We start from the raw sequence: 21,774 nt of genomic DNA, 5'->3' as shown, positions 1-21,774 counted from the left end.
CATCGAGCATCAGAGTAACAGAGAGAAAACTGCCGCGGGATGTCAGGTGTTTGGAGACGCGTGTGGCCACGTTCTGCTGCAGTCAGGCTCTGGGGTGTGATGGCGTGGTGCCTATTGTCCCAAATACAGGATAAGATACGAGGCCTCTGCTCCTCCGTAAAGGAACAGCGCGGCGCTGCTCGGCGCAGCAGTCCGCGGGTATTTTAACGGGGCCGGCTGACGCGCAGACCCCCGGGCGTGCGGCGCCGCTTTTCGCCCCGAATTCTGGACAGTGGCTGCCGCAGCCGCGGCGCGGCCCCCGGCCCTGCAGCCCTCCCGCCCCGGGCCCGGCGGGAGGACGCGGGGGCCTCCGCCCGGGCAGGCCCGGCCCACCCCATCCCCTCTCCTCTCCTCCCCTCCCCGCCGCCTTGCGCAGCCGCGCAGCACCGGCTGAGGGAGCCGGCGGAGCCGCCCAGCGCGGCGCGGCCCTCCCCGCCGCGGCGGCCGGGCTGGGCTGTGCTGGGCGGGCCGGGGCAGGGCAGGGCCGGGCAGGGCAGGTGGGGGGCTCGGCGGTGCGGCGGGGGATGCGGGGCCCGGGCGCAGCATGCTGTGGGGGGTGGGCCTGGCGGCGCCCCGCTCCTGCGTGGCGGACCTGAGCCGCAACCGCAGCCTGTCGCTGGGGTGGTGCGCGGGGCCCGAGGAGCCGCCGCCCGCCCTCTATGGGGGCGAGATCGTCGCCTTCCCGCTGGCGGGCGGGGGCGCGGGCGGCACCATGGCGGCGCTGGGCACCGACTCCTGGTGGAAGAAGACGCTGTACCTGACGGGCGGCGCCCTGCTGGCCGCCGCCGCCTACCTGCTCCACGAGCTGCTGGCCATCCGGTGAGGCTGCGGCGGCGCCGGGACGGGGGCGGCGGGCGGGCGGGCTGCGGCGGCGGGGCCTGCGCCGGGCCGGCCGCTGCCCCTGACAAGAAGCGCTGGAGGCGAAGGGCGCGCTCACCGCCGCGCTGAGGCGGCGCTTACCTGAGGGGAGGGGGCGGTGAGGCCTGCTGGGTTGGCTTCTCCGCTTCGCCGCGGTTCTGCCGTTTATAGCCCCCCCCGCTCCCCCTTTATTTACCCTTTGCGGCAGTGCAGGAGGTGGCTCCGAAGGGGTGGCCCACGCTCGCCTCCACAGGTGGCCCCGGGCGGCCGCGGGGCCGGTAGCCCCCGTGCTGGCGCTGCGCAGGGCGCTGCCTGCCCCCGGCGGTCTCCGGTGCGGGCTGAGCCCAGCCTGCTGTCCGCCGCGGCCGCGCCGGTGCCTCTCACGGGCTCTGGGTCCCATGAACCGAAAACCTGCAGCCGTCCATTAAGGGAGGATGCACGGGTTGCCTCGGACAGGATTTCTCCTTTGTGTGTTTAATGTACCGATGTATCCTGCACCTCTTCGGGGTTTTTTTTTTGTTTTTCTTTTTTTTTCTTTAATTCTGTTCTGTTTTTGGCAGGAAAGAGCAAGAGCTTGATTCGAAAGATGCTATCATACTGCATCAGTTTTCAAGGCCTAGCAATGGTGTTCCAAGTTTATCTCCATTCTGTCTGAAAATGGAAACTTACTTGAGGATGGCGGATTTACCCTACCAGGTACATTGGGCAGTTTTCCTTTACATTGCAGCTCGCTGTAATTGCATGAAATGGCAAATAGGCATCCTGGCTCTCCTCCGCCCCCCAATCTGTCTCACCCAGGGAGATGTAAACATACACCTACAGCTGGGTGGGTACACCGACACTTTTATGTCTCCAGTTAAATTTGGTGTGTAACCTTTAAAGATATGACTTGAATAACATTGGTCTGGAACAGCTCCTGATTTAACTGGCAATGCTAAATGAGTGTTAGAAGCTAACTTGGCTCGAAGTGCTGAAGTGGGAGAGTAGTCCAGAGTTTATGTAATGCTAAATAACACCCCAACACTAAATTGTAACATTATTTCATCTTTGAATTTCACCATGCTTAAGAGATCAAGATAAGACAGCTGCAGCTTCTTATTTTCCTGGAGGGTTTCCCTCTGGAGCTCTGCTGGGAAGACGTGCTTGCCTTCTGCTTTACTTCCCATCGCTGGTGCTTCCCCTCCAGTGAGACAGGATTGCCTTTAGAGGTTGTGAATACTGCTCCTTAATTGTGGCTGGGTGCATCCCATGCCTTCTTCCCACGGGGGATGAAGCCCGAGCTACTCCAGTGAATGAAAGCCGGGAGAGCAGAAATTTGAATCTAGCAGCCTCGCCTGTTAGCGTCAGAGTTTAGTTGTGACGCCGTGCGCTTTGTTGTGGTGTCGGCAAGGTGTACAGCATGCAGGCTCTTTGAAACACGGGAGGGGTTTCTTTTCTGTCTGTGTAAAGCATTGAACATTTAAGATGGTACAACAATGCTGGTAAATATAACAAGCATCTTGGGTAGAAGAAATGTCTGTCTTTTTTTCCTAAATGATGTAAATTTGGCATCTTACTTTGTCTCAAAAGAGACTGAGCTGTGCATAAGGTGCATGATCATCCCTCACGGGCTCAAGTCACTTTTTACTGCTGCGTACCAAGGTGTTAGGAAGGATGTTTTGTTTATGTCCAGTGTTCTGCAGATGAAAAACAACCATATTACAACTTTTTTTTTTTTTTTTACACATTTGTGGTTGATATTCATTCAGCTTTGTATGCGGGTAAACTCCTTTATATTGGAAGTGAAAGAAAACCGAATTAGTACATTTTGCTTAAGTCTTCAGAAGCCTGAGTTTAATGTTCATTATCTTACGATTTAATGGTAGTTGAATCAGATAATTCAAAACATTGAAGAGGGAGATTTCCATCCCGTGGGATGTATTTTCCTCATTTGGGTTTACAGAACCTGGAAGATACTGAAGTTTGAACATGTCATTGGAGCAGGAGGGCTTGGTGTGCATTGCTTCTCCACCCAGGTTAATCTGGGTAGAAATTGGACATTTGAAGGGAAAACTATTTTCTGTTTCCTTTCTCATGGCAGTTGATGCGGTTCAGAGGTTTTCAGTGATCCAAGTTGCTCTGGTGGAGAGTAAAGAAAGCTGAAGTATAAAATGGTTGTGACAGGATACGGTCACTTCTAAAAGATAACACGGCGCATCTGTGTGATTTAGGATGGAGTCCTTTAGACAGCTAATGCTGGGTAGAAGTGAGTCACCTAGCTTTTTAGAGAGAGAGGGATTTCCAGAGGGTTATCCTCCCCTCTTTATTTTCTGTACTGAAGGTCAGCATTGCTTTTTGGTATTGCATCTCTCTACCCCTACTAGCCAGCTGTGAGCACACTAAGCTGGTGTAGGTCAGCAGGTCTGCCAAAAGCAACAGTCCTACCTTCAGCAGCTGGTGGCTCCCTCTTGTCTCTTCCTTCACGTGCTTTTCTGTGCCAGAGCTAGCCTAGCTGGAGCCATGAAGGTTTAGTTTATTTGGCTTTAACCCAGCACGGTTCCCCGTGCCACACTGCAGGAGCAGGAATAGGTCCTGCGGGTGCTGGGAATGCCAGATTGCTGCTATTAGCCATGCTGGCTTATATGGGTTTAAGGTGTTTTGGGGGTTACCGACCCTACGTAGGATTTTAGAGGTAAGTTTCGTGGAGTTAAGCTTAAGAGCTGAAGACGTAGCTTTTTTCTGAAAGAGGCAGATTCTGTTCCTGTCTTTGTGTTAGGAGTACAGTGCTGCGTTTGGCTCCGGAGGGTGGAGGAGGGTCTGGGTGGCTCTGTGGGGTTAAGTGGTAGGGGAGCAGGAGGTAGTGGGGGGAGCCAGCCAGCAGCGCCTTTCTCAGCTGGAGTTAGAAAGTTTCCTATACTCGGACTACCAGCAGACTTTTGTTCCCTTGTGGCTGTGTTACCTGTAGGACACTGTAGGTGACAGAGACATTCAATGGGCAGCAGGGTGCGTGTGTAGTGGGGGTACATCCAGATGCAGGAGGGAACACCTCGTTTCCCTGCGCGTTGGCGGGGGCTGTGATGGAGAAGTGATGGCACTCCGGGTGGCAGCTGGTGCCGGGGCTCGCCTCCAGAGACCTGCTGCGGTCATCACCTTCCCAGGGAGGGGATGCTTCAAAGGAAGGGTTGTGAAGCAGAGTGAAGAAAAGGCAGCAGGGTGGTCAGGCTGCTTTTACTCTTTTGGTTCGTTGTGTTTATACTTTATTATAGTGCCTCAGGCTATTGAATAACGAGCTGTGTGTTACACGACAGACTTTAATGGCATGTGAAAAGTGGAATTGGGCAACACATTCCTACCTTACTCTCTCATCTGAATTTCTCCCAACAGATGCTCTCGTAATGTACTTAGTTTTCTTGAAGCTGCCTTTCTAGGTGTGAGTTCTCCATAAAAAATAATTTGGGCAGCCCCACCCTGCCTGGTCTGTCATAGTACCTGGCTGTTTTTTCAAAATGGTTGATGCTTTTCTTGATAAAGCTTCTTTGAAAGAGCCCATTCTGGGTGGTTGTGGAGACCATTTGGGTGTTCCTGGATTCCTTCAACAATATGAAGACCTGAGCATTTATGTAATCTGATAAGTAATTAGCACAGCAGAAAGTGCTGTTTTCATGTCGGGTCTGTGAAAATGGTAACCTCCTTGGGAAGAGACATGAGTAAAGTAAAAGCATAAGCAGCAGTAATTGAAAATGTGGAACCTGTTCTCTTCTGGATAGTACTATAAAATTACCCCAAAAGTGCCCTATGTCATTCTGTTTATAAATACCTCTATAGATGAGGTTCTGGGGAGCTCTTGTTTTACTGTTGCTTTGTAGCTTGCAGTTGAGTTAAAGGTACTATGAGGCATAAGGGGATATTCTGTTCGGTTGTTTTTATAATGATAATACCATAGTTTTTCCCTGCTTTGCAGCTGGAACAATTTTTAAGTGGAAAATTGATAAATATTTGATGGCAATTAGCTGCCATAAGGATACTGAGTTTTCAAGCCTAAAAATACCCATCTGAGAACAGAGGATAGATACAAGAACAGTATAACAGATTTGTCAGGAGACTAAGGTTTTCTCAGGTCATTGAAAGATGTTTCCTGTTTTGTTTGATAAATTGTATGTACGGAAACATGAAGATCCTGAGAAGGCTTTTTTAAGTTCAGGTAGACCAGCTTTAGCTCTCATTTGTGTTTTTAAGAGCGTAATATTAATGCAGTACTAACAAGATTTTATGTAATGTGTTTTTAATATTACATATATGTGCTTGAAGAAATGTGCAGTTGAATAATAAGAACTTGCTTTTTTTTTGTGTTGCAAATTATATGGACTACAGTAATTGCAGTATGCATAAACACATCTTCAAGTCTGGTAGCTTCTGCAAAACATCAGTGTTTGTGCACTAAAAGGGAAGTCTCATACTGAAGGGGCCAGACAAAAATTAAGCCAGCAATGCTCAGTGCCACGTAGACGCACTATGTAGTTCCGTAAAAAGCTTATGATTCTGTGGTAAATTCACAACAAAAAGTTACGGAAACCTATCAGTCAGTCTGAGTGCTGGAAGAACCTTTTTGATGAAGGAAGGGTCTGGAAGGTGGAAGGATGGAGCAGTGCTCTCCTTTGTTTTAGGTGTTCAGCAGTTTTAGACTTTCTCCCGTGGACCAGAGTAACAACCCCATGTTGCCCACATGTGCAAGCAGGGTGGATTCAGTTGCTTTATTCACCCACGCAGGGATGCAGTAGACGAGACAGTGTGTAATCTGGTGTTCCTACCATGCAGTTTGTTTGGGCAGAAATCCCAGAAAAGGCTACAGCTGGAAGGCATTGTTTTACCAGCAGCATTACCCGTTTTGTCTGTTTTCATCTGCAAGGGAAGAGCCTTCAGGAATGGCAGCGCATTCATAGTGCATTGCACGTCCATGTTTTGAGTGGTAGCCAGGATGCTGTGCTCTCAGCCTGAGCTGGAGGCGCTTTCTGGTGTATGCTGCTTGCTGCGAGAGGACCTTAATCCATCTTTAATGGATTCAAGAAGGGTAAATGCTGGAGACCCAAACAGGTCAGTCCAGAAGTACTAACCCTAAACCTCCAGCAATTAGGAGCTAGCTCCCAAAATGCTTAGGGCGACTGTCTGGAGACTGAGTACAGAGCCTTTATTGTGAGCCTTCATGGTTTGGCTTTCTGAGCTAGGCTTTTTCATTCATTAAGTAACAGGACGCGAGGATGGCAATCACAAGAAAAGAAGAAAGTTCTGCTTTGTGTCTCTGCCTTCAGGAGTAAGAGAAAATTGAAGTCAAGTGTCCGATTGTGTTTTGGAAGCCAGCAATTCCTCTTGTGTTTGTCAGATGAGACATATGTTCTCTATCTCTTGTGTTTCACCTTCTCCAACTGTTAAATGGGGAAAGTACAGTGCTACTTCTGCGTGAGTGCTACACTGAGCAGATACACCAGTATTCAGCGATGCACTAGTACTGTGCTGATGTTGGGCTCTTGGAGGCACAATTGTAACAAGTGTGTCTGTAAATGTATGAGATTTCTAAATGATGAAATTGTAGAAGCGTATGTAAAGGCAGATTTCCCTCCTGCTCAGTGAGGGAATGATATGCCTTTCATTACATGCTTGTGATTGTGTGTGTGTTATCCTTGGAGGTAATGCAGCTATCCGAGATAGGTAGTGAGTTAATCTTTATAAAGTACTTTTAACAGGAAGAGTGCTGCTCTGTGCAAAAACCAAATTCAGTTGAGTCCTGTGATTAAAAACTTGCTTAGAATAACGGACCTAATCTTCCAGAAGACTTGAGCATCTCCAACCTTTAAATAACCCAGGTACTTAAATAATATTACATCACGTGGCATCTAACATAAAAGTGCGTAACACCTCGCAGGACCCAGAAATAATTTTATATGAATTGTTATGTAGGGTAAAGCTGTTGCTCTGACTGAACAGTTACCACTAGTCTAGAGTATTAATTAAACAAAAAAAAGTTTTTTGGATAATGTTGCCTTTAAAACCACAGAAAAATATTTAAAAAACTTTATTCTCATTGAAACAAAACCTGAAGCACCTGTTTTGTTTGTATGTTTGTTTGTTTACTTCCTTTTTTTTTTTTCTTAGAACTATTTTGATGGAAAACTTTCCCCTCAAGGGAAAATGCCTTGGATTGAATACAATCACAAGAAGGTATCTGGCACTGAGTTCATTATTGACTTTTTGGAAGAGAAACTTGGAGTGAATTTAAATAAACACCTTGGTCCACATGAAAGAGCTGTTTCCAGAGCTGTGACGAAAATGGTGGAGGAGCACTTCTACTGGTAAGCTTGCATGGGGAAGCTGGCTGAGTTCTCGTGCTGTCAGATCTGGCCTTGTGCTTGTGCCTGGACGTGGATGGTTTTTTTCTCTTGCAGAAAGCTTGGGTACCTAACTATTAATTTCACAACTCTCTTCACCCTAGAAAACTGCTGTTGCTTTCTGCGTATAGCTAGTATGAACTGGGGGCAACTCCCCTGAGAGTTGCAGTGTTGTGCATGCAAGGCCAGGAGTCAGGCCTTTTGCCTGCAGCTTTGCAGAAGGGAGCTGCAATGGACTGTTCCTCCATCCTGTTTGGTATGACCTCTGCATAGAAACAGCCTTACTAATAAAGAGCAAAAATTCAAGATGGCTGAATGAATACATATGTACTTGGGAGGGGAAGGGGAACAAATCCAGCATTCAGCATGAATCCAGAACATTGTGTTCTTACAGTTACTGATTTTAATTATCTGTGCGTGTGATTGCAACATGGATTACTGCCTTTCCTGTAACGCAGGATACTCCTGTATTGTTGGCACCTGCCAGTTGATAGGATACAGTATTAGTCACAGTATCCTGAGAAGCTGAAGTATGTATATGAATGGCAAGCATAAATATAACCTTGTTGGTACTTTATGCATTTTACTGACACCTTTGAAAAGAATACCTGTGATTTCTACCTCCACCCCACCCCCTCTGCCCCTTTACGTTTCAGTCCTTTTTAAGTGCCCTTTCCAGTCTGGATTCATAGAAGTAGCAGGTGGACATGGCATGTTGGATGCTGCATTGGCTGCCTCAGCAGGCACAAGGCTTCTTCCCAACAGTTTCCTTTCTAGCATTCATTTAAGTCCTTGCTGTACTAAGTCTTGAATTAATATTGCACTTTTTTTCTTCAAAACAATGTGTGATTTAAATTGAATGCATTTATGTGGTTTTTCTTTCACCTTGTGATAGAAGATGAGCAGCAACATGTACGTATAGTTCTTCAAATAATTCTTAGTGTTTTCTGTGAACAATTTTAGCATTCACTAGGCAGATTTAAATGATACAGTTTAGAAATATAATCCCTGCTTTCCAAGAAGTGTGATCTTCACCAATTATACCCATCTGCAGTACCATAGCCTCAGAAAACCCTGACTCAAGTAGCCTGCAAATTTAACAACTTTTTTTTTTTGTTTGTTTGCCCCCCTCTCAATTATTATAGCTGCCAAAGGGAAAATGAGGCCTTTTAATCCCCTAATGCTCCATCTCCTTGCCTTAGTGTTGCTTGTTTTATGGTCCATAGGCTTAACTGCTTTAAATGTGACATCACTGATGACAAACTTACACTGCTGTTGTGTCTCAATTAAAAATTGCCCTTTCCTCTGTGAAGCTGTTGTTTGTCCATCCAGGCTTCCTCTGAGCTGACTTGGCACTGCTGGGCATGATACAGGGGAGCATGGGGGACAAGTATTGCAAATTCAGGCACTGAGCCAGGGAGATGACATTGAAATGGGTGGACAGAGCTTAGACCAAGTGAGAACAGATGTGCATGCCTGGCTGTATATCCCTGTTGCCTTTCCCATTTAGTCACACAGTTGAGTTTCCCTAAGGCACGGATTTTTGCTGCAGTGTAGTAGAACATCCAACTGTATGTTCCTGCTGTGTGGCTGTACCAGAGGCTGTTGGTGAGGTTACACCATGCTGGCTGGCTATAATAGGCAAAGCCTGAGCTATGAGGCATTACAGTTGTAATGCTGTAATTCCTGGATAACAACTTTGACTATCCTTTAGTTAGACGAAAATAAAATCAGGCTTTAGCTGTATAGGACTATGTTTCTCATGACAGCATTGCATCTGTGGTTGTGGATCCCTTCACATCAGCCCTTGAATCAGCCCACTTCCCACCAGAAGCTTAGGATTTGTTCTTGGTGTCCTCAAGTCCCGTGCTGAGGAATTTGTAACAGCGATCTCCTTTCTGCAGAATAAGGTTTATAAAATCAAGTCTCCAAAGCGGTGATATAAAATGTGATTCATACTGCTTCCTTGCCAGCAGCATGCAAAGTAGTTTCATCATAAATAAGTAATACTGTAGTACATTTATCAGACAAAGAAGCAAAGTACATCCTGTGGTGTGCTGTCTCTGGATGGAGCTAATCCTGGTGGGTGCTCAGCATCTCCTTCTGAAACGTTTTGCTTTTGCTGAGGTAATTGCTCGTCTTTGCCAATTAATGCCTCTTACAGGTGGAAATTACTGCTCTGGCTGGAGTTGAGAGCCATGCAGGGCTATTGTGAACCTCAGCCTCTAGATACTCTGTCTCTGCCCCAGGCTGTGATGCTTGGCAGGGGTCAGGCAGAAAGACAGCGAGGGAGCAAGTGAGTGCACCTATTTTAGCACGCGGATTAGAGCGTATCTCTGAGATGCGCAAGACTAATTTGGAGCTGATACTGGAGCTTCTGTCTATGGAGAATGCCATAACTGTTAGGCTTTTGCTGTGTTTAAATTGGCAAAAGAAAAAAAGCCTGCTAACCTGATGGGTGTTGGGCCGAGTCAGCAGGGGAAGATGTATGGGAGCCGAAGGATTTTGTGTCTCTTGCCTCAGGGCTTGGATCCCGTGCAGACCTCTGTCATCTGCTGAAAGCTTGCTCTGGGTCACCTCGTGACCGTGGGCCCTTAGAAACCAGCGAGACACCCACAACCACCTTCAGTATACGTTGAGTTTTTGGTGTATCTGTAGCACATTTGTGGGATCGGATCTCTGTGTAAAATGGGCTGGTGGATGTCCATGGCACTGCCAGCATTCAAACCAGGCAGCTGCTGGTGCCTGGAGGGTTAGCGGTCACTGTGAGGTGCCTGGAGGGCTCTTTAATCTCAGGAGAGGGATCTCAGGTCTGTGACACTAATGTGCTTAGTGAGAGCCTAAAGCCCTGAATATGCAGCTGAACCAAACTAACCCATTAGATTGGTTTAGCTGTATTATCAAACACAAGCTTATTGATTTATGTGTGTGTGTGTATATACATATATATATATACACGCATACATGTTTAACTCATTTCTTGCTTTGTCTTTCAAGAAGACTGTGTAAACATTACATATATGATGAGTGCCTGAAATACCGGCAAAGCATGGTATCAGAATACAAATGAATCTGACTCTGGTTGGTATTCAGACTTACCATGTATTAAACATAAAATACATTTATAATATAAATATGTTTAAATACATCAAGACAATTATAAGAGCGACGTCTCTCCTGCTATTAACAGTGATGAGGCTTGGGTGGCACTGGCAGCCTGAAAGCCAGTTGCTCTGGGATGGCACCCAGCAGGTGGGGTTTCTGTAGCTGATTGTGAAATGAATTCGTTATAATCCTCTTGTATATCAAGAAATTCAACTCTGCACAGATTCAGATAGGAAAAATAACCCCCAGTTCACATCCTTGTGAACACCTTCCCCTTGCCTTGATGTTCAGACAGTTTGGGGATAATCAGGCAAGATGCTGTTGATGAGTCATTTTCTCCATCTCCTTTTCTGATTTATGTATTGAGGCCAAAGCTGGTGTTACATTTAGACTTCATATTTGCTTCAGCTCCACAGCATTGCTCTTTAATACATTATTGTTTTATTTATACTCTAAGATTTGTACAGATGTGCTGGCACAAATGGTAATGTTTCCCAAAATGCTCAGTTTGGGCCAATATTTAAAATAGTTATGTCATCCTATAAATACTAACTGCAGTTTAATATGCATAGTTATGCTGAAATAGGTTATGTAGACTACCTGATTTCTGGCATTTTCTAACCTTTTGTAATGTTGATAATACTCTAGTAATATAGTCTGAGCAAAGGGATGATGTGTGCGATTAAACGCAGAGGAGCATTTCTGGATAGGAAGCACAGATTAATGAACCTTTGAATAGACTTATTTTTAACAAAGTGCTTTTAACTGTTTCTCTGATCTGAGCCTGCTTTTTTCTTTCCTTTTGTGCATTCTCAGAACCATAAAATTTTAGGAGTAAATTCTGTGGTTGCCTATTTAGCTGCCTTCATTGCCCGTGTAAATTCGAGATCTGGGACATGTGACAATGTTACTCATTCAAAGTGACAAGCAGATGTCTTAAGATTGTGCTTGACAGTTTAGCCTAAGCAGGATTACCTAAATCCTGTGCAGTTCTGCTCTTCCTGCATTGTTGTCCTGATCATTAAACGCTTCGTCTGATCTCTGCCTCTTCCAGACCCAAAGACCTTCTCCTGCAGAGCAAGCGAGTGCTAGGAAAATGTGTTTTTGCTTTAAAGTATAGGCTAAATAGCTTTGTGGGAAACCTTGTTCATCCTGTCTCTTGAAATTAAAGCCATCCTGGACGGGCTTGATCATTCTTGGTGTGGTGCTAGCTCGTGGGTGCAGTTGGAGTGAACCCAACACAAGTAGCGATGACAAGTCCATAGGCCTGAGTTAGTCTTGTGCGGCTGGGATGACTTTTAAAAAATGCTGCAGTGGAGTCTCCTCTCTTCTTCTTCTGTTTCGTTTTGGCTTCTTTTGACTTGTTGTCCCTCTTGTGGCCAGGCCTGTTGTCCTAAAGCAACTAAGTTGTGTTGCAGAGTTGCCAGGTGAAGCTGGTCAGGTCCATGCTGGGAAGGAGGGTCTTTGCAGTGAGACATGCAGCAGAGCTCTCGGAGAGCAGGTTTTTCTTAGCTTATTCAAGTAATAAATAATAACTTATAGATAGTATTAGTATTTGCAATTATTTCCTAGTGTTTGCATCAAGACCAGGGTGTTCCTTCCTGTTCAGAGCTGTACCTGCCCAAGGACCTTGTCCTTTCCCAGGCCTGTGAAACATGACTGCTGAGATATTCCGCTTTATGGAGCACCCTTATGCTTTCACCTTAGTCTTCTTTCCATCTTTCTTAAATCCTGTTTTACCTTTGTTTCTGGAGCAAGGCAGTCTCACACCACATCTTCCAGCGAAAGTTAATGCTTCTGGAGTTTCAGTAGCTGTTTACTCTGCTGCTTGCAGGCTTCACGTTCCCCCTTTTGTGCTGGTGCCTCTCACTAAATCTGGCTTTGTTACAAACTCCCCTGTGTTGAAACCAGCCCAGTGACTTGAGTTGATCCATCCATTTTGAAAAACAGGGATTGTGCAGAACACCCCTGTTCGAAGAGTGGTACTGAAGCGTGTGAAATATCAGCGGGATGCTTTTGTCATATTAATACAGTGCAAGAGGTTGTGGAGAAACCTGTGGAGGATAAAAGCCTTCAGAAGCATAGCAGGTGCGGTTTTGTGCTTCACTGTTGATGCATTTGCAGTGAAAACCTGCATGTGCCTCACTGTTACTGACTTTAATGAAATCAGTTTGAGCGGAAGGCATTGTCCTGGAGTGGACAATTTTTAATAGAATTAAAATGCCTTTCACCCACTCTGTTGGGAGTATTTGAAATTTGAGCTGTAAGTGAATTTTTTTTTTTCAGCTGTTATGCCAAATACTCTCCTTTAACCTTGTTATTAGTAATTCAAGTAAAGAATCTGTGGAAATTTAAAGATTAGAACATTTTTATGGTGTAAATGTAATTGTTCCCTGATGGTACTGCTGAATTCAATTTTTGTTCATGACATAGAGGAGTGTGCTAAAACATACATTTTTAAAAAAAAAAAATAATCACAGAAGTTCTCCAGGAGATACTGCTTTGTTGTTTTTCTTTCCTGAATTAGGCAATCCATATCAGCACTAAGGAAATTATGTCAAATTAGAAATATGTACAATGGTAAGACTGAAATCATATTCCAAACTAAAAAACTTGAGCTCTGATCATACTGGAAATGGAAACTTTTGATTATTAAGTTGGTATTTAATATAACTGTGTACCTGAACTTGCAACTTTTGATATTTCAACCTTTTGATCTAGCTTCACTAGTTTATCATGTCTCCATGAGCCTGTTTTCATATGATCTCAAATATGTAAATCCACTTTTAGATTTTTCAGTTTGGAAATTGCTACAAACGTAATGGAATATGGATGCCAACTCCCAGTGTTTCTGAGACCCTGTTGGTTTCGTGTGTTTGTCATGTCTAATTTGAGATGTCTTTAGCCCTTTTTTCAACATCCCTTGAACTTGGTGACAAAAGTCATATGGTCTTTTTGGTTTCTTTGTAATGTCAGAAGATGCTAGATATTAAAAAAGTTAATGTTTCTTTTTTTGTAAGTTTCTTGAGTAGCAACAACAACAAATTGATTTTGTTTGCCTACAATATTAGTAGAGAACAATATTAGTAAAGAACAAAAATTCATGTAGGAAACAAAAATTTCAGCTGGTAAAACACATTTTTGTAAAAAGACCTTTCAGAATAATATATTTGTCATTCAATAAAATTGGAATACAGCCTGAAATACAACAGAGTCCTTTAGAAATGTGTCTCTCATAAAATCAACATTTTGAATAGAGGAAAAAATACAGGAGAAAAGTAATCCAATAACCACCACTCCATTTTTTTAAAATTTAATTTAAAAAGATTGTGTCATTGTTAGTTTCTGAGGAGAGCAGAGATCTTCTGAAGAATGACTGCTACAATATTTATGTTGGAGCAAAGTTACTGTTTGGCTAAGTTTCAGCAGTATAGAAAGCAAGGAGAACAGGTTGGTGGGAAAGATTGGTTTCTTTGTGGGCTGTTTTGTTTTCTCTAGGTCTGTGCAGTCAGTCGTCTTTAGCTAATAAATCCTTTTGGCACTTCTGGCACTGCATTTTGTTACGCAAGTTTGGGAGAATTCTGCAGCTTTTATTTTATATTTCAATGTGAATCCCATTTTCTCTTCAAGCGAGTCATGATTTAGTGAGAGAATAAGCACTGGGCAGATTGCGTTAGGTATTGCAAGTCAGTTTTCTCTGCTGTCACTCTTGAGTTGCATCAGGGTCTACTCTTTACTGGAAACTACCTCTCCATCAGGGCAGTGAGCACTCAGTGTTGAGAAAGTTTGCTGCCTAACCCTTGTGCGAACTTTTGCGGGGTGGTGAACGGCTGTTTGGGTATTGTACTGCTGTAACTTATTTTTGCATCCTTCTAGGACTTTAGCTTATTGCCAGTGGGTGGAAAATCTTCATGAGACGCAAAAGATGGTTTCACTTTTTGGCCCCTTCAGCGACTTGCTGAAGTGGATCCTCTGTCACCTGACCAAAGGGATTGTGAAGCGGGAAATGTACGGGCATGGCATTGGCCGCTTCTCGGAGGAGGAGATGTACACACTGATGGAGAAGGACATGCGGACTCTAGCAGGCCTCCTGGGTAATGTACAGCAAGCTACGCGCGTTCTGTTTGTTCACAGCCCACTGTCCACAGGATGAAATCGATTGCGAGTACTTGGCAGCTTGATCATGCACACAAATAATCTCATTTTGTCAGCAGGTAGAGTCTGCAGTGCTGCTGTCATTCAGTGCCACCCTTGCTCTGGCAGGGACACTGTTTCTTTCCTTGCTGCTTGCTACCAAATTGTGTCTCTAGAGGTGTGCTCTTCTCTGGGCACCCATTACGTGTATCTAGAGGAGCAGAATGTGACCTGCAATTTTGGAAGAGTGTTTTGCTGTATGAATTTAGTAAAATACAGTGTTTGGTTCTGCAAATTAAACTTCTATTTATATTGGGGGGGGGGTGTCTTACTTCTAATTCATGGGACTCATGGCTGTTTGATAGATTGTTATGAGGCTGCCATTTGAAAACCCTTTACAGATGTTATTTTGATGAGCTAGACTTTGCTGTGTTTGGTTGATGTTGGCAGCTTTAGTCAAAGCTGCTAGTAGGAGATCTGTCTGTGTTGTCAAAATAGGTAGTTTTAGACTTCTTGATTGTCATGGGTAGGTCCCATAGGGTTAGTCTTAAGGTTGACCTCACTTAGCTAGAACCACATGAGCCTCACTTCTGTTGTGTAGCTCAGGCTGAAATCTGCGCTGGAGCTGTCTACACTTTGCTTCTCGCCTTGCAGTGTGCTGAGAGCTAACCATATTGTGCTTCTGTGTAAAATTTGCATTTTGAGGAATTGGTTTGTGGCAGATTGTCATTTCCCTTGAGCTTGTGTCTCTTGTGCAAGGAACTGAGAGAGATGGTACCTATGTGGCTGCTTTGTTCCCTGTTAAGATCGCTTTAAAGAGGTGGCTGAGTGGAGGGCAGGAGGGATGATTCCCTGCCCTGCACTCCAGAGGGAGGACATGTTGCACATGCTCTAAATAGGTAAGTGTGGAGTGGATGGAGGGAGCAAGGTGAGGAGAGCCCCGCAGAAGGCAGAAACCGAGTGCTTGCTGAGAAAGGGAAGGAAGAGAGATGCTTCTGGACTTCCAAGGTGTTTTTGCACCTTTGTATTTGCAGAGGTCCTAGATGGGTCTGTGTAGCTTTTTCTGTAACTTTGTCTTCTGAAACAAACCTACTGTGTTGCTGGATTGATAGCAAGATGGAAAAAAGACGTGATGCATGGACACAGTGAGCAAGGGGGAGCTCCCTTTCTCATGCTGCATTTTGTTTGTTAACAAAAAGGTTACCTATTCTAGTGCATCTTCAAAGAAAACCTGGTTTTGGAGCTTAAGAGTTCCCTTTTTTTTTTCTGGGGGAGGAAGGGAGGAAGCAGCTCATTTTAGAAGAGGAGGTCTGGGCACATATGCTGCAGAGCTGTGGCCAGTTCACTCAACTGTGGGACTGCTGTTGCCATAGCTTCAAAGTTGCCACAACGTGGCTCCATGTACGTTGTAGAGAGGAATGGGGTTGGGATGGGAGCTGGAGGAAGTTCAGCCTATGACTTGGGAGCTCTGCAGAGCCCGGTGGTTCTGGCTAGGCAATGCTGACAGGCTGAATGGAGCAGCAGTGGATGTGTCTATGCTAAAGGCACCCCTGTCTGCCAAGAGTAGACATAGCCTTTAAGAGAAAACTGAAACATGTTCCTGAGTACCTGTAAGGGTCTCTTGGTTTGCTTATTTGAAGTCTGCATCTTCCTGTGTCTGGAATCTATGCTGACACACAGATTTGTAAAGTTTTGAGTTCAAAGGGATCAATAAATCACCTAGACAGATCTCTGAATTGGACTGCTTGGTTGCTGTCGTGAGGCCTGTGTCTTTCTTACGGCTGAAGCATGTCTTTCTAAAAGGCATCCAGTTTTAATTACGAGATTTCAGGAGGTGGAGGTGCCACTACTTTCATTAGTTATTGGTGACAGATGTTAATCACCATCAACATCTGTTCAAAATCTGACCTGTTTTAAGTCAGAGTTTATCCGATTCCAGCCTGCAGGCAGATGTTCCTCCTGATTCTTCTTCCTTCCCTGGGTGGCCTGGGTCATCTCCTTGTGAAGGTAAATGCTGTAATCAAACAGTCTCGTACTTTTGGTTTTGGTGGGAAAAACCACTGGAAATCCTCAAGGATAAGGTGTTTTCTTCACTATATCAGTCTTTTTAATTGTATGATACCTATGTTATCAGCAGGTGTTCTATTTTTGCTTCCAGATTATTGATGAGAATGTTGTGCCTTGTGTGCTTCAAAAAGCCTTGATGGGTATCTGCTGTATTCCTGTTTTACTACATTACCATCTGAATATTGTACATTTTTTTTCATCTTCCCCTCTGAAATGGATGTCATATTAGTCAGTGTGCAATGTGAATCATTATGTTTGCCCTTTTGATTACTGGTGCATTTATCTGCTTCTCTATAATTGCCTTGATTTTTTATTAACACCAGCATGCTCAGGTTTTCTCCAGCCAGCTGTTTACAGTCGGGTCTAGTAACTGCGGCATCCAGGTAGTATCCTGGGATGGGGGCAGGGAGTGGGATGAGGACTTCCAGCCTGACTGGAGACTCTCCTGTTTCACAGGGGGAAGGAGAAGGCAGTCAGTCAGCCTGTTGTCTGCACAAAAATCTTTGTGAAATTCCACTCCACATATATGTACCCATGTGTTTTCTCAGAAGAGAAAGCAGTTAGGATTTTGGCTGTTAATTAGAGGCCAATTTTAAGAGCTTAAAAAAGATGCCTATAATGCAGAGTAGCTGCACATAGCAAACTGTAGCTGTCAGTCATCAGGCATATAAGATTAATTTAATGCTCCTCATTTTTTAAGAGAGACCATTCACATGGGAACAAGAGTAACTTTTAAATTCCAAGTGCTGCTTCCAGAGAATGACAACTTGGCAGCTGCCTGGTCTTGTGACACTCATTTTGACATTCCCAGTCACATCTTCGGTGCTTTTTTCTTTTTTCATTTCTGAGAATCATTTTTCCTTCTCTGAGGTACCTATTTCCCTAACAGACTCCTCCAGATCTCTTATAAATGTGGAAATTGGAAGTAATCCTCCTGTGATGGATCAGCCTGCCCCGTTGGTATCATCTTGCTCTCTGTCCTGCAGTCTTTAGACCACAAATGAAATCTCCTTGTGTTGCAGTAGTTTCCTACTGCCTGGTAGTAGCGTCAGGAAGTGGGGGGAACTGGGCATATGAAATAGCAATATATAAAAATATGCATTTTAGTAATTATTTAAAAGATGGAAGTGAGTGAGCAGTGCCCATAAATCTGTTGGTGCCCTCTCAGCTGCCTGCCTGCCTCAGGCTTTTGGGTAAATGGGGATTTTGAGCAGGGAGTTGCAGGGCAGCAGCTGCCTGAACCAGCTTTTGAAAAGCATTTGACGATTTGTGGAGGGAGGGCAGGGGTGCTCAGAGCCAAAACACAGAGGTGGGACTAACCTGAATGCAAGCCTCTAATGCTAGTTGAAATGCCCCCCAGCAGCCTCCATAGGCTGTATGTGCTGCTGTGGAAGGGTGCAGGTCTCCTGCTGGCCCTGTGTCTCGTAGATCTGTCTTTTGCTGGGGTTTCTTGACCCAGTGCTGAAGTAGCTGCTTTTGAATCCTTTTGGTGCATGGTGGAGTTGGTCACAGAGCCTGGCTGCATGGGCTGTGTGCTCTCAAATCTCCAGGCAGTACAAATGTGATCCAAGTCCAGTGTGACCAGGTGTTGGCATTTCTGTTGGATTAGCTAGGGGATGCAGCCAGGTGTTTGAGATGATTAGCACTATGGCAGCCTTGATTGCAACAGGTGCTGTGTAATCTGGCATAAAACTAGACACTGAGAGATGGTATCTGATCTGTCAGAAAGTCTTCTGGAAAAAAGTTGCACTGGAAGTTTTGGGAGCGGGTTGGAACCAGTAGAAGGAAATGTGCATGGAGGCCATGTTATGCGGTGCAGGGTGACTGCAGTTTTAGGGAACCACAGCTCTATTTCCTCCTCTTCCCATTTGTTTCTGCACACCTGAAGGTGTGGGGTGTTGTGCCTGGGTAACCCCTCTGTTTGCAAGAGTGGGATGTTTCAGGCCTCACTCACTGCCTGTCTTAGTTGTAGCAAGATGGAAATGGCAGTATTACTTCCCAGCACAACATTACTACGAATCAAGTCTGAGACCCGGTTGTATGGTGCTAAATTCCTAGTGTTGGCATGTAACTGTGGTTTGGGGACCAATTTTTGAGCTGTGCTTGAGATCAATGAATGCTAGGTGTCACATAAATACTGAAAAGACACAGCATTTACCCTGTATGTAGTGTTCAAACAGTAGATTGATGCAGCCGTGAAAGAGCTGTGGGGAGTTAACTTGATGTTAAAATTACAGCTGACAGGCTAGAGGAGTTTTTTGTTACTGGTTATTCCTGAGCACTGTTCTGCTACACTATAGTACAGGGGAATGACAGCATTTGTTGTACTGTACTCTGAAATTTGGTGCATTTTAATGCTGGATAGTGTTTCTAAACTCACTGAATAACCCTGACATTTAATAACCTGCTCAATTACAGGCAACTTATATTGGGCAAGGGAAGAATGTCCTGGGCAGATGGGATAACTGGATTTGGAGAATTCAATTATGTATGACACTTCAGTTTTTAAAGCACTTTGGGCCAAGGCAGGGACACTGCAACCATTTCACCTGACCTCTGTAACACCACGCTTCACCTGTGTGCCCTGTGTGTGGTCTTTGCTCCAGGTCTTGTTTCTGTGATGAGGAAACAAGTTTATACTGGATATTTCTTTGCAAATGGTATCTTTGAAATGTGATTTTTCTTCCCTATCTTAGGTAGTTATCCACCTGTTTGTGCTGTGGTGGCCATTTAGGACCATCATGGCATTGGGGTGCCCAGGGAGGTATTGCAGTGTGGAGCAGACATGTCCCCTCCTCTGGACCAAGCCAGTCCCAAGCAGCTGCTGTTTCACTTGCCTGCCTGCATGCCTTATGTGCCTCTGTTTGGTCCCTGCCAGGTAGAAACCAGAGTTTGGGGATGAGGGCACGGCACTGGTGGTATGTGAGGAGAGCTGTTTGCTCCTGCCTACAGTGTCCTCCTGGAGATGCAGGTCATTTCTGGGCAGTTGCTGCCAGTCTGACTGGTACATTGGTTTCAGCCTGAACAAATGGTGGGAGAAGAAGGCTTTGGGTATGACTTTCTCTTTTCACGTGACCAGATGAGTAACCTGAAACTGGATCTACATGCATGAGAGGTACAGGGTGACCAGTGTCTTTCAGCAAGTGCATTCATGGTTTCAAACCATGGTTGAACAATTTTGGGTTTGCACCAAAGGAGAAAATTGTACTTTCAGGCACCTGGTGGCTGCAGAGAAGATTTTAGATGCGGCAGAACTAGTGCAGTATGTATGTGCTGCCAGGTGTGATGAGTGGAGGAGGTCACTTGGCCAGTGGTGGCTCTGTAATCAGCCTAGTTAGAGAACTGGTGAGCACAAGGGAAGCTGTGGTAATGGATTTCACCTGCTGAACCGTAGCAACAGCTTTTGAACCATATTCAATATTGAATCCCTGTCTTTGAACCAGTGAACCTCTTCAGCTAAATGATTTCAGTAAAAAATATAGCTGAATATGTAACTAGGGAATTTTTCTTTTTTGTTAACTGGGGAGAAGTGGCATCCAGTCAAGAAATGTTTGCTGTTGTATTTACAGGTGACAAGAAGTACATTATGGGACCAAATGTTTCCACTGTTGATGCCACTGTCTTTGGGCATCTGGCACAGGCAATGTGGACACTACCAGGGACTCGACCAGAGAGGCTAATCAAAGGTAAGAAAGCTTAAATGATCTCCCATGAAAAACTCTTGGTGGCATTTGCCATGTTTAAACTTGGAGCACCTTGTAAGGATATTTGAGGACTGCAGCAGCACTTCAGCTGCATCACAGGCTGTTCTCGCCTTTGATGTAGCATTTGTATCATGTAATGTTGTTTTAAAATTCGTGTTTGTTTTCTCTTTAATGTTCTACATGGTAATTGTTTCTATTCCTGTACTTGATCTCTTCCCTGTTTAACATAGCAAAGACTGAATGCCTTTAGGGAATGAATGCTGGGTAAAGTGTGAGAGGACAGCAGCATGACCATGAGCCAAATTCTACTGAACTGAGTAGTCTAATTGATGGAAGAACTGCAAGTGCTATTGTCCCACTGAAATTACAGCCTTTGCTGTTATTGAAGATGCTGGGCAAGAAAGAAGTCTGGCCTGACTTTGGAGTCACTGTGTTTTTGCGTGAATTGGAAACCAATGTACCCTTCCTCTCCACACATTTTTTCTTTTCCTTGTGGGGTAGTATAGGGATATGAAATTATCTTTGCGTCCCTTTTTAGAATAAAACCCCACAGTATGAAAAATGGGAGGAGCTGAGGAGGAAAAAGATGTGAAATAGGTATAAAAGGAATGAATCTGACCTGTAGATCTACTCTGCACAAGAGAGAGCTACTAAAGCAGCAGTTAGGAGGCATAGACTTGTTCATTATTAAAACTTTGAGGAAAAAAATACCTGAGATGAGGATATAAGTATTGTCTATACAGTTCTTCCCCTTGATATCTGGGGAATCACAGATAAAATTCTGAAGGGTCTGTGGCTTTCAAGAAGGAATACGGTGTTTGTTAAACTAGTTTGTCTCTAATGAAAATAAATAGAAGGTGCAAATACCCAAGCAGTATGGATGTGGATGATTCTCTGTACCCATCCACCTATTGATGCTATTGTGAATGCAGGTTTCACATACACATTCCCTCTAATATACTATTATTTCTTTGTTCTTTGAAGGTTTTTGTAATTTCTTCTCTAAGCAGACTCTAAGCATACACGTATGTATAAACATAAGGCGTAAGGTACTAAGGCTAGGAACATTATGGGTGAGCCAGTGACCATATGAAAACTTAAAAATGTGAGTTTATCTTGCAGACAACGCTGCCATCTGGTGGTGGGAAAACTAAATTAACTGTATTTTAATAAGCGTATAGGTTCAAATTCTGTCTTTAGAAACCAGGTTTCTGCAAAATAAGAATTTTACTATGAAAACCTTAAAGTATTAGTATCTTGTCTTGATTTATTTCTTTAGATGTTCAATTTGGGTTAGTTATTTTGTTAAATGTGTTTATGTTCATTTCAGTGTAACCCTTCTTGTTGTATGTAGGTTAATAATAGGTGTTTTAAGTTACATGAAAGCTACAAACAGAGCCACTAAGAGGATTGATGGGATCTTGGCATTTTGAAACCTCTTTGGAAAGAACTTGCACAATTTATTTCCAAACAGTGCTAACATGTTTCTGCATCAGCAGGTAAGTTAG

At 44.4% G+C, this 21,774-nt stretch overlaps 1 protein-coding gene across 1 annotated transcript in view; it reads left to right on the top strand.

The window, feature by feature from the left end:
- Positions 1-569: 569 nt before the first annotated feature.
- FAXC (failed axon connections homolog, metaxin like GST domain containing) overlaps positions 570-21,774 on the top strand; it is a 28,187-nt gene continuing 6,982 nt past the window's right edge. The window contains exons 1-5 of the mRNA XM_074862133.1: positions 570-858; positions 1,458-1,593; positions 7,024-7,220; positions 14,238-14,455; positions 20,132-20,248. Coding sequence (XP_074718234.1) covers positions 584-858; positions 1,458-1,593; positions 7,024-7,220; positions 14,238-14,455; positions 20,132-20,248 — 943 coding nt within the window. The 5' untranslated portion in view covers positions 570-583. The remainder of the gene's footprint in view (positions 859-1,457; positions 1,594-7,023; positions 7,221-14,237; positions 14,456-20,131; positions 20,249-21,774) is intronic.

Source organism: Strix uralensis, chromosome 3, assembly GCF_047716275.1.
Source record: "Strix uralensis isolate ZFMK-TIS-50842 chromosome 3, bStrUra1, whole genome shotgun sequence".
NCBI lineage: Eukaryota > Metazoa > Chordata > Aves > Strigiformes > Strigidae > Strix > Strix uralensis.
Note: the sequence above shows the minus strand (reverse complement) of the source record. Positions and strands in the feature narration are given on the sequence as shown.